Genomic DNA, 11,728 nt, shown 5'->3' with positions numbered 1-11,728 from the left:
CCATCAGTTCTGTAGCCCCATCATAGAAGTTGGAAATTGGTCAGGCAGGATTTCCGCCTAGTGAAACCATGCTGACTGTCACCAACCACCTCGCTGTTTTTCATGTGCCTGAGCATTCTCTCCAGGAGAATCTGCTCCAAGATTTTGCTGGGCACAGAGGTGAGACTGACTGGTCTGTAGTTCCCTGGGTCTTCCACCTTCCCCTTCTTGAAAATGGGGGTTACGTTTCCCTTCTTCCAGTCATCTGGAACTTCACCTGCCAGCCATGATTTCTCAACTATGATGGACAAATGCTGCCACACTGATGCAGAATATGCCAGAACACCATTAGAAGCTTCCTCCAGTGCATAAATTGTTATTGGTGTCTGCTGATTCTTCTGCCAAAAGAATAAAACCACAAGAATCAGTCCTCTTGGTTTTATTCGAGGCATATCCTGGAATTCATATGGGCTGGGTACACAAAGGCTTGCAATGCCACTGGTGATTTATCAATCCTAACCTATCTCCAGATCTTATTTTAACATGCATAAAATTCTTCTCTGGGTGATGACTGACCTCTATTCCATCATAGGTTTTTGGCTTCTAATGGCGTTTTTAAGTTCATTACAAATGTAGATTCTGTATTAGATTTTTTCTTATTCTGTGTAAGTGTTGTGAGGAAGATCCACTTGACTCTTATCCAGTTGCCCTTTGATGTCCAGATTCTTTTTCAAGCTGCCAAGGCTTGTACATGCCAAGGTGTCACACAGCTCTTCATCAGCTGTTCTCTGCTCAGAGTTCTGGCTATATTTTCTCTTGAAAAGAATGTGTTCCTCCTTGTAGTTCAGGAAGTTTAATCCTGAAAAAGGAAATTGCACAGAAGCACCTATTAATTTATTTGGTTCTAGCACAGGTAAGACCTGTCAGTAAGGACTGCAGTGTAACTGCAAAATTGTTTCTGACTGAATGGTTCACTGAAGAATCTGTAATGACACCTCATGGACTATATTTTGTGTTGTATAGTTATAACCAGTCACTGTCGGCAAATGTAAAAAATAATTTGATAATCTTACAAAGAATCCATAACTCACCCATAACAAACATTTATAATTAGTCTCTTGTGTTTGTAGACTTTTAGTAGTTTCTGGTTGGGGCTGCCATTCTTCTTTTTATTATTATTCTGACGTGTTTCTTTGTTTCTCCAGCTCTAGAGTCTGTTTCTGGCCACATGCAAAGGACTTGAGTCTTTTTTTTTTTTTTTTTTTTTTTTTTTTTTTCTGTTTCTGTCTTGTTGACACTAGGCATAAGTTATAATGCTTGAAGAGCAGTCTTTGTAAATGGAACAAGCTTTTGACCAAAATAAATCTCAATTTGTCCTTCCAGCACAGTAACATAGCCTAGAACATGGCTTTACGAACTAACCCTGAAATCCTGCCAGCTTATACTCACATGTGCATTTGCACTAACAACTATTTGTTTTCCCTGTTCTTTACTCACAGTCAAAACCCAGTTAAAGTTTTGCCACAAGAGCAGTTAGAAGCTGAGTCAGAAATGCTTTATGTTCATGTTCATAACTTCTGGTCTTTGCTTATACTGTCTCAACAAAAAGAGTATCTTTCTTACTTTCATACTCCTTTGCCAACAGCTTTTATGAATTTGTGCTATCCTTTGCATTATTTGATATTCTGTTCTAGTATGTGTACAGTTAAACTCAGTTTTTATAATAGACCTCTTGTATACAAAGTAAACATTTACATTAGTTACTACATAATTTTGCACTGAGGTTTTATGTACATAACATTAGCGTATTTTTGCTTTTGCATTAGGAAGAAAAAATTGAGCCATGGGAGTAAACTAAAGTGAAGTGTTTCTATAGAAGGTGTGTTAGTGTACTACTAGCACTGAATCTTTACATTATTTACCTCAGTGTTTCAATCGTCATTACCTAACTATTGTTATTGTCATAACAATAAGCTCTGCTTATGTCTGGGCTTGTTGTAATTTTCTATTAAATTCTCCAGGTTCACAGTAGAACAGGAAATTGATCTGAAAGACGTCTGGAGAGGTCTCGGAATTACAGAGTTGTTCAGCAGCAGTGCTGACCTCACTGCAATGTCTGGTAAGAAAGAGGTTCTTGTGTTGTCTCTGAGAGTATATGAGGAAGTACTGAAATCACCTAAAGATAATCAACAAGCTCTTCAAACCAAAACTTGCTAGCAGTTTTCTGATCCTTCATGATTTTTGTATGATGCAAGATTGTGCTCGCTGTAGGAGCAATTAGGACAGGGGAGAAATCCATCAGAGGTGTGTGTGTGAGGTGTGAGATTTTTGACCTGGGAAAATTCACTCAGAGTATTTCAGAATTGAACCTCATTAGAAATGTAGAGAAAGTATAATATGATGCAAGAGGTAGATCCACATTGGAGCAATATATGTCTTCAGTGCCTTGATGACAAATGGGATTCACACAACGAGTGGCTTGTCATCTTTTATCTCCAGAGGCTGTTTGTTCATAGCATTAGGAGCATTAAGCTGTTGTACAATTAGTCATCTCCCCAGATACCTGCTTTATAGAAGTACCACAGGAAAGAAAGAGTTCTGAGATAAAAGCAATTTAGTCACTTATGTTGACAACACTTTATTTTCAGTAGTTAAAATACCCAATACATTTAGAAATTCAGGTGGAAATGGGATATTTATTCTTTTAATGCCTCCTAAAAGTTATTGAAGTGGCACTAAAGGTAATTGAGTCATCTTTGCCTGAGAAGTGATTTTACTTCTGTGTAACAAAAGTAGCCAGCAATCAGTGTATTTAGCATGGTCTGTCTAGACCCAAATTTTGGTAAACCCAGTTTTCTCTATCTAGAAGCATGTGCCTGTGTGAGATTGCTGTCATTGTTCTTGTAATATATGGTTGTATACTGCTCCCTGTATAGTGCTCTGTGGGTTACTGCCTAATTGGGCAGATAGATCCTTAGCTGATGGAAAATACCTGTTCTTAATTGTCTGTCTCTGGAAGCAATCACACCTGGGTGGTTTATTCAGAATAGTGGTAATGAAGGCAAATGTTCCTTTAAAATCTACAGCAGAAATGTTTGCAATTTTCATATCCTTCTTACTTTTGCTAAGTTTGAAATATTGTTTATAGTGTATCAGTAGTTTGTTCCACTGTTTTGCCACTTTCACTTTTCCAGTGAAATCATGGGAAAAGCTAGAGTTAGACAATGTGAAAAGAATTAAAATAAATGAAAAATCCTCCTTTAAAGAAATACCATTTTTCTGAAGAAAAAAACCCTTCTGTTTCTCTGCCACCACAAATAAAAGTAAGCTTTTCAATAAATTCTGGTCTATATATGGAAAAGTATTTCCTGGAGGAAAGATACTATGAAGAATGGAGAACACACATGAAGACTAAACCACCAAGGCAGCGTTTGTCTCATATAAAATGTCATGTAAAATTCATCTCTATATTAGGGGACTAATTCTGTGGTAGAGAGGCTAGCAGAAAGATTGGAATGTGCTTGTGTTTTAATCCATGTGACTAATGATTTGTTTAATGTTTTACATTTTTGACAATTGCTCTGTACAAAATCAAAGTATCATGTTTTGCATGACTGAATTAACTTCTCTGCCATTTAAAGATTAAGTTGTTTGTTAAGCAATGTAGAGCAGTGTATAGAAAGAATTCTTGAGTGGTACTGTGACTTTCTTGCTTTTCATTTAAAAGGGCAGATGCTGCCAGGTGATGAAAAGGTCATTCATTAATTAAGAATAAGAACATGTTTTTGAAGTAATGTCTTTTAATGAAAACCTCATTATTGAAGCTATGGAAATTAAATTTTAAGTAATTAAAATACAGAATAATTATCCTATTTCTAGTTTTCACAATGTAAAATGGGGAGGGAGGAGGAAGGGGAAAAAGGTGAAGAAAAATGTTGAAAGCTTGCTTTTACAAATACATGAATAGTATGTCAGTTAACAGAAAAGTTTGAAGCCAGCAGTTTACATGCATCTCACTGTCAGCCCTCTGGAAAATTTGGCACTTCATTAAACCGTAAATGCAAGGTTTACATTTTGAACAAAATGTGTGTCTGGACACTTAATTTAGGAAGATAGCAAATCATTAAAAAGAAAATCTAAGGAGATTTTAGAGAAATTCTGATGCTTTTAAAATTACTTCTCCTCCTGTTGCTCTCACTTTTGTGTTATATAATGAAATAATCAACGAAAGCTGCCTGCGATTTCAGCAACAGGCCTAATCCTACAATCAGATCCAGGCACAGATTGTTGACTTCAGTGAAATTCTATGTGGGTTTAGTGGCTATAAATCAAACTGCAGGATTACAGACTTATTTTTCAATATTCAGAATTTTTTGCTTTTTTCACTCAATCTGAAAAAATGGAAATAGACAAGTCAGCTTTACCTCCCATGATGTCTCAGTTGGGAGCAACCAAAGAGAAAGTATTAATCCAAATGCACATTTTAAATGTTACTCTCTTGCAGAAATCGAATTGTCAACACAGGTGAGTAGGAGGACATTCTTATTGGCTGTCTAATTGCATGTATTCTGACTCTCACTTTCAGCAAAAGACTTTGACAGGTTTTACTTGCATCTCTAATTCCATCAGGTGTACAAAATAATCTTGAAACAACTTCTGGTATTTGGGTTTTTATAATTTACAAAGCACGCGAACTTGCTATTTGAGTATTTTGACACCATTTAGGACTTACCCTTGAACTAATTGAAATACTGAAATTGGCCTTCTCTTTCAAATGTTTATAGTATTTCTTCTGTTGTATAATGCTTTAAATGGCAACCACCTTTAACCTCAAGGTGACCTGAATTTCTGTGAGCAGTGAAGTGATATTAATGACTTACTTTCACAATATAACGTAATTAGAAGGGCATCTGTAAATAGCTCTTTGAAGTCTTGACTGACATACGTAGAATTTTTCTGGGACAGCCTAAGCTAGAAAAGCCAATAAACCTGCATTCTTTTTCAAAATGAGACTTGAGAGCAACCAGTTGGCAGCTGTGAGTAGGAGTTTGCAAGCATATGGAGCATAATGACAAATGAAGTGTGATGCTAACGGAGTCATGTACATTAGAAGTAAGCTTCAGATTACTCCCACACGTTAATGGATATCTAGGCTGTGGTCCTGCAGAAAGCTTAAACTTTGATACTAAATCTCCATAAGACTTTTCTGAGATGCTAACGATCAAGTCATATTGGTTCTTATGAAAATCCAGATTAAAAGAAGCTACTAGAGAAAAATGACATGATAGTAGATATTCAGGTAAGTCTCACCTTATCCTATGAAAGACATAAGAAAAAGTTGTGTAATAATGACAAGATGGATATGATATTGAAGTATTTCAATCAGTGGTTTGACAATCACAAAACAGAACAAAGAACTCGGTGACGACATTATGCTTTCATGGGAAAATAGAATCATTCACTTTGGGGAGAGACAAATGAGAGGGATGTGGTAGTGGCAATATAAAGAGAAGAATCTAGAGAATGTCAAGTGGGCTGTGGAATTGCTCTTTTCACCATCCAAGAACAAAGATATCCAACGACGCAAAAGTCAACAAATTAAAACCAAATAGAAAGTATCTCTCTTACGGAGAACTTAACCACAGAGATCATTACTGGGTATTCCTTGAGGTCATGAGATTGATAGGATTAAAAAAAATAAAATGGCTTCAGAGCAATCATAACTATCTATACTACACCAAAGAAAGGCATTCTGTATATTCCGTGGATTAGAAACTTGGGTTAGGGTATAAGGCATGTGCTGGGTGAGAGGATATTTTTCTCTTGTAAGTTGGGCTGTAGTTTTCACCTGTAAGGCTTCTCGAACCTTGTTCTGAAACAATAATACTATCACTGACACAGTGTCCTAGGCTGATTGGACATACTGGTCTCATCTGCAGTGGCACTTCTTGTATTCCTGTCAACTGAATAAAATGTTGGTGTCTTGTTTTTTGTGGGTTCATTTTGGTTTGGTTTGTTGTTTTGGGTTTTTTTTTAATTAATACCCAGATATATTTACAAGTAAGCCTACTATTATACCTGGTGGTAAATACTAGCAACGTTTATGCTATCTATAAACTTGTCAGATGGAGACCAGCCTTCTGAGGTGCTAAGAGTTCTGACCAGAAATATACCACGGAGTACCATCACCACCACCACACTATGCAAAATAAAACATTCAGGATTAAGATACAGAGTATTGCTGTGAATATTACAGGTCACAGGAGCAGGCTTAAGTGTTGTAATCAAAAAGGTGATTGAAACACATGATTAGGCTAAGTGGGTAGTTCTTTGACTGTTATTAAACACAAAAATTTATTTGGGTTTAAGATAAGGAACTCCAACCTAGCATTTTTCTATAAAGGCTTCAAAGTTACTGTTTTCTTTTAGTATGTACAGTATAGCTCAGATGTTCAATAGTGCTTTGAAATGGACTCAGGCAAGGATAGCTTGCTGGAAGCTGAAATATGTAGAACTGACCAGTAAACTCACCAAGAATCCTGGTAACTGACATGTTTACAAAGGCAGCACACTCATAGCATGAGACATGCACAGCAGGATCTGATTTGCATGGATCTGTTGCCTTTTTTGCCTTGGGTATCTATCCATTATTACCTAAGTACTCTTGCACATCCAGTGTTTGTTCTAAAACAGTTTTTGAAAACTTGAGTCTTAATGGGTCCATCATGGAACAGAAGCTTTAGGGGATGACTATTGAACGCTTGATTGTACTATTTACTTAGGTTGTGATTTATTTTTTGCAGGTAATGCTTGAGGTTTAAAGATGGTGTTAGTGTTGGAATGCAACCACTTTGTGTTTTCAGGTAGCCTTTCTGTTGACAGTTACAGAGACAAAAGCTGTGAGAATTGTGTTAAGTGTTCAAGATAAGTAGGTGCTGCAAATATTTTTTTTTTTTTTTTTTTTTTTTTTTTAAGTATCTCAGTTGGAACTTGCAGTTGGAGCTTTATCCTAGTTTTCAAGATAGCATTACTGAAGGCTTAGAACGAAAGTCTTAAACTACAGGTTTTAGGATTCTAGGACATTTTACTACACACAGTCTTAAAGGGAATGACTTTGGGCTTTTGCCAGTGAGATTGAAGTTAAGCAGCTGAGCTAGGAGGCTTATTTCAGTTCAACGAGTGTATGTAGGAGTAATGAGATCTGCTGAGGAGAGACATTTTAAACTGTTGTTTCTTATGGTTTTAGCTTGCATTACTATTAGAACTAGTGGTTATCATTGAGAGCCAAAATAAATGGGTAACAATTAGATGAATAATCCCAAGCTTTCCTTTCTTAGTCAGCCTTCAGCTGATTTTGGTATTGAACACTTTGTGAAGGATCAGAAATACACAATCATGTAGCTGTCTCACTAGGGTGGTTAGATTAGTTTTTCATGGTTGTGTGTCTCCCTGTTGAGAAAGCCTTTATTCCTTTTTTAACTGCCAGTTGTGCTCTGTCATTACTGTGGATTTTATGTAGGTACGATAAATGTATATCTAATCATTGTTATGCCTTACTGATGAAACTTAGTCAAACAGATCAAATGGTCTTACATGTCTTGCTTCCTGCAAGTTGCTGAGTATTGCAATAGATCTGATCATTTAGCCACTAAAGAAAAGTAATGAAACAGCCACTGACTTAAGCAGGAGTAGGCTTGGACCAAAATTAAATACTGACAAAGAAGGATGGAAAATGAACAACTGAAAAATGCATAATTCCATGGTGTTTTTTGCATTAAATATTTATCTTCAGCTTCTTTTGAATATAATGACAAGAAAGAGGATACCTAATTATGCTGGAGGAAGTTTATATTGCACCTAATGCTGAAATAAAATTGTTTGTTATAAGCATTTAACATATAATGTCATAATCCTTTTTCCCAACAGTTGCTTTTAAAATCATCTGTTAAAGGAGTGTCTTTTACTCTGTCTGGTATGCTGGTGCTCTAGACAGTGCCATGCTATTTTAATACCGTAGTGTAGGAGAGGGCTATAAATTTAAGTGAGGTAGATTGTGCTATTTTAATAGTATAATAAATAGTATTGGCAGAAGGTATTTTAAAGCAACTGCTATATACAAAGCTCTTGTACTTGCCTACTTGGGATAGAAGGTGGGTAATAGTTTGGGGGGTTTTGACAGTGTTTGTGGGGTTTTTTAAGTACTTCATTCTTACCATCAAGCCACTTGAAATATGTTTTCTTTTCCTTTTCCAGATAACAAGGAACTTTACCTTGCAAAGGCATTTCACAAGGCATTTCTAGAAGTTAATGAGGAAGGATCAGAGGCTGCTGCTGCCTCAGGTACCTGACTGAAAAGCAGAGCTAAATCAAATGTCTGGTTATTCTGTGTTAGTTAATTTTTCAAAACTGACTTCTTGTACAGGCAGGAGAGGTAAATAATATGTAGCATGAAGATACAGCATAGCTAGTATACTGCTTTTCAGAAGACAATTCTGGAAATTGAAAGTGTTAACATTTTTTTTAAGGCATGTTGTGCAATATTCTTTTCTGCGAAAAGATTTGTGAAAATCTTCCTTACTTTGCTTCTGATCATAAGGAGGGTACAGACTGCAGCTTGTATTTTCTTTATGAAACTTCAGTATTCCTAATTTTTTATCTGGTAATTGAGATCGTCAGAGGTATTTCATTCAGAATAGTTAAGAGGAGAGTAACAGTTGTGGCAATTGCACTTGTATAAGCTTGTACACAGAGATGTAAGATTCGAAGCGCTAAGTGCAGAAACATAGCTGGCCCTTATTCATGCTAGGAGGCCAGGTAGTTTGTTTACTTGGTTATCTCATGCTTTTCCTGAAAATAAGTTAGATTAGTTGCCAATATGTATTGTTAGGTGATTTCTAATTGCCTGTAGTTGTACCAGTCTTTGAAGAAAGGAAGAGTTATTTCCCTGGTTGTGAATGTCAGTAACTGGATTAAATTGTAACATTAATATGGACAGAGATAACAGGCATGCATGAGTCTTTATTAACATTGCAGTGAAAATGTAAAGTAAATGAAACACTGAGAACTAATAATAATGTCCTGGAGGAATCTATGCATCTCCAAATAAAAGTAACAAAGAGCCAAATTCTGCCTGATTCCCAGTTAATTTTACTTTCAAACCCTGCATTATTTAAAGACTTAAGCTAAAAGCTTCAAGAGCAGCCCATTTAGTTGTCATATTCCATAGTTATTAAGGGTTACCTTTTACTATCAACTGCAGGCTTGGAGCTGTTTAAAACAGGTCAGCAGTGCTGTCTAATGTAATGCATTTTCTTTCTACAAGTGAGCAGGAGTCATAACTCCTCTTAGAGTTCTGGACCTTAAAATTTATAAGCTGCTCCCTTGGCCTGGGGAATTGTGCCACTGTGTTGTTAATCATTCTTAAAGCATAAATAGGCATGCAATTAATCTATAGGACTCTTTGATTTTCAGTTAGATTTTTTCATGCTATTTCTTGGTGATGCTTAGTGCTGAGCGTGGGACTTCAGTGTCTGCTCATGAGCTTCACAAGTATCTCTCATGAAGAGTAGGAGAATGTGCAGTGATGTTTAACAAGTTGTCTCTGTTCTTCTTCCTTTAGGAATGATTGCCATTAGCAGAATGGCAGTGCTGTATCCCCAGGTTATAGTTGACCATCCCTTTTTCTTTTTGGTCAGAAACAGAAGAACAGGTGAGAATATTGCAGATTCTTTCACATTTTTCACACTAATATTCATAGCTCTTGAAGTGTTCTGTGGCAAGCAAGGGATTAGAACAGCACTCACTAGCAAAAGGGGCAATGATTAAGGAATTCCTTAGTTTCATATTTGTAGTTTGTTTTAATGATGTGGATGTGACTGGATGACAAAAGATTATTATGCACCCATCAACTATCATACGTGTCTCTGTGTTCCAGTATTTTGCATTTTTTACAAGCAGACTCTGGTAGGTTCAGTTTGAAGGGGTTTTTTTGTATATTTGAGATCCCAATCATAAATATCAATGTATATTAATCCATTTAGGTTGCAGTAATACTTACAGACTCACTAGGTAGGATCATTCGTGTACAGGTTTTTTAACCAACTCTAAGTTGAGGATCACTGCTGTTGTAGACAGAATTAGGCAAAAGTCTTTCTGAAGGAGATCTGCTCTTTTCCCTACTCAATATACAAAATTCTTCTCAGAAAGAAAAGTTTAAATCAGAACTATGACGTCAGGGACAGTACTTCATGGACCCTCATCAGAAACATTGAAATGAAAGTGAACGTTTGTGTTGATTTCTGGTGTTTTTTTAAATCAAGCCTTTAGAATAAGCAGAGAGGCACTGAAATGCAGAAGACTTCACTGTTTTTGTCTGTCCTGTATCACTTCTGAATACAAAGAGGTCTTCTTCTCTAGCGATATTGATCCACTGTCTTTCATGGCTACTAAGTCCTCCAAGGCTTATATTCCTATAAAAAAATGTCCATCACATGCATTCTAACTTATTATCAGTATTCATCATCTTACAGCCTCAACTTTTCCTTTTGGTGCTGACATGTTCCTTTCCTCCCTCCCTTCCCACTTTTTCCACAGGTACTGTGTTTTTCATGGGAAGGGTAATGCACCCTGAAGCAATGAATACAAGTGGCCGTGACTTTGAAAAACTTTAACTGTCACCAGCTACCAAAAGAGGAGATAAGCACATAAAGTTTGAAGTTAATATATTTAAGGTTTTCCGTGTTTTCCTCCAAGATATTGTTTAAAATGCTTTCAGATCTAAGTGTGCAAAGTCAATTTCCAGAGGAAAGCTTACAGTATTAAAGTAATAGTTCTGTTTCTGTCATTGTGATTTCCGTGTCCTTAAACTAAAATCGTGTACGTGTCAACAACTGTTTCTTGTTCTAGTGAACTGTAAAGCAAAAAACTGCAAATTCATTACTGGTAATTTTTTTACAGTCCAAAGACTGACTTGATCAATGAGACAGGAGCGGAATGCATGCAGTTTTAAATAATGCAAATGGCAAACCTATATGATAATTTATTGTGTTTGAAGAACTACATCTGGAAAATGTGATCTCTTCCTGTTCCTGCAAAAGTAGTAAACAGACTGCAATACACTGTCTCATTGAAGTTAATGGAACAAATTAAGCCTAGTCGATTTTATTCTATAACATAACTGTGGTAGGCTTTGTGTGAACTCTCACATGTAATTCTGAAATGTTGCTTTTATGAATGCTCGTGCATGTGACTCTGCAATTGACCTTCCGTAACTGTTGATGCCAATAAAATCTGATCGCATGAGTATTTGAGACTAGTCAGTGTAGAATAGCTATGTATGTGACTGAAGTAAAATAGTTGAATAGTAATGTCATTCATGTGAATGTACTTTTCTCCCCAGAAGTTGTTGTTCTACTCTAACCTAAGCTTTGCAGATTCTCACTTTAGAGATCTAGAATGAGCTTTCTTCAAAGTAAAACAAAAAAACCCTTAATTTTAAATGTCTAAAAATGTTCAATTCATAAATGTCTAAAGGAACAACATAATCCTTCTGTTCCCTAACTTTTTATTGACAATAAAGTGACAGACAGGAGAGTGACACATACCACAAGTAAATATTAGCAGGGGAATTAGCTGTTGTTTCCATCTGCAAGAGGAGAAGTACCAGTTGTCAACAGAAAGGCATATAATTATTCCTCCCTCACTGTGCAAATATAAAGTGAACGGAAGTTATTAAAAAGGTAAGAGAATA

The 11,728-nt window shown here is 36.2% G+C and overlaps 1 protein-coding gene across 1 annotated transcript; it reads left to right on the top strand.

The window, feature by feature from the left end:
* Nucleotides 1-1,996: 1,996 nt before the first annotated feature.
* LOC104411321 (neuroserpin-like) lies at nt 1,997-10,868 on the top strand. Its single transcript, XM_010021714.1, has 4 exons — nt 1,997-2,098; nt 8,233-8,319; nt 9,599-9,688; nt 10,573-10,868. The coding sequence occupies exons 1-4, from the start codon at nt 2,092-2,094 to the stop codon at nt 10,647-10,649; spliced, it is 261 nt and encodes an 86-aa protein (XP_010020016.1). The 5' UTR covers nt 1,997-2,091; the 3' UTR covers nt 10,650-10,868.
* The last annotated feature ends 860 nt before the right edge of the window (nt 10,869-11,728 follow it).

This window comes from Nestor notabilis, unplaced genomic scaffold (assembly GCF_000696875.1).
Source record: "Nestor notabilis isolate BGI_N333 unplaced genomic scaffold, ASM69687v1 scaffold2739, whole genome shotgun sequence".
Taxonomy (NCBI): domain Eukaryota; kingdom Metazoa; phylum Chordata; class Aves; order Psittaciformes; family Psittacidae; genus Nestor; species Nestor notabilis.
This window is presented reverse-complemented; position numbering and strand designations above follow the sequence as displayed.

Bases quoted from the DNA above. Each gene is read 5' to 3' on its own strand.
- LOC104411321 (XM_010021714.1), top strand. The intron at 8,320-9,598 runs GTACCTGACTGA...TTCTTCCTTTAG, and splicing joins AGAGGCTGCTGCTGCCTCAG to GAATGATTGCCATTAGCAGA. The intron at 9,689-10,572 runs GTGAGAATATTG...CTTTTTCCACAG, and splicing joins GGTCAGAAACAGAAGAACAG to GTACTGTGTTTTTCATGGGA.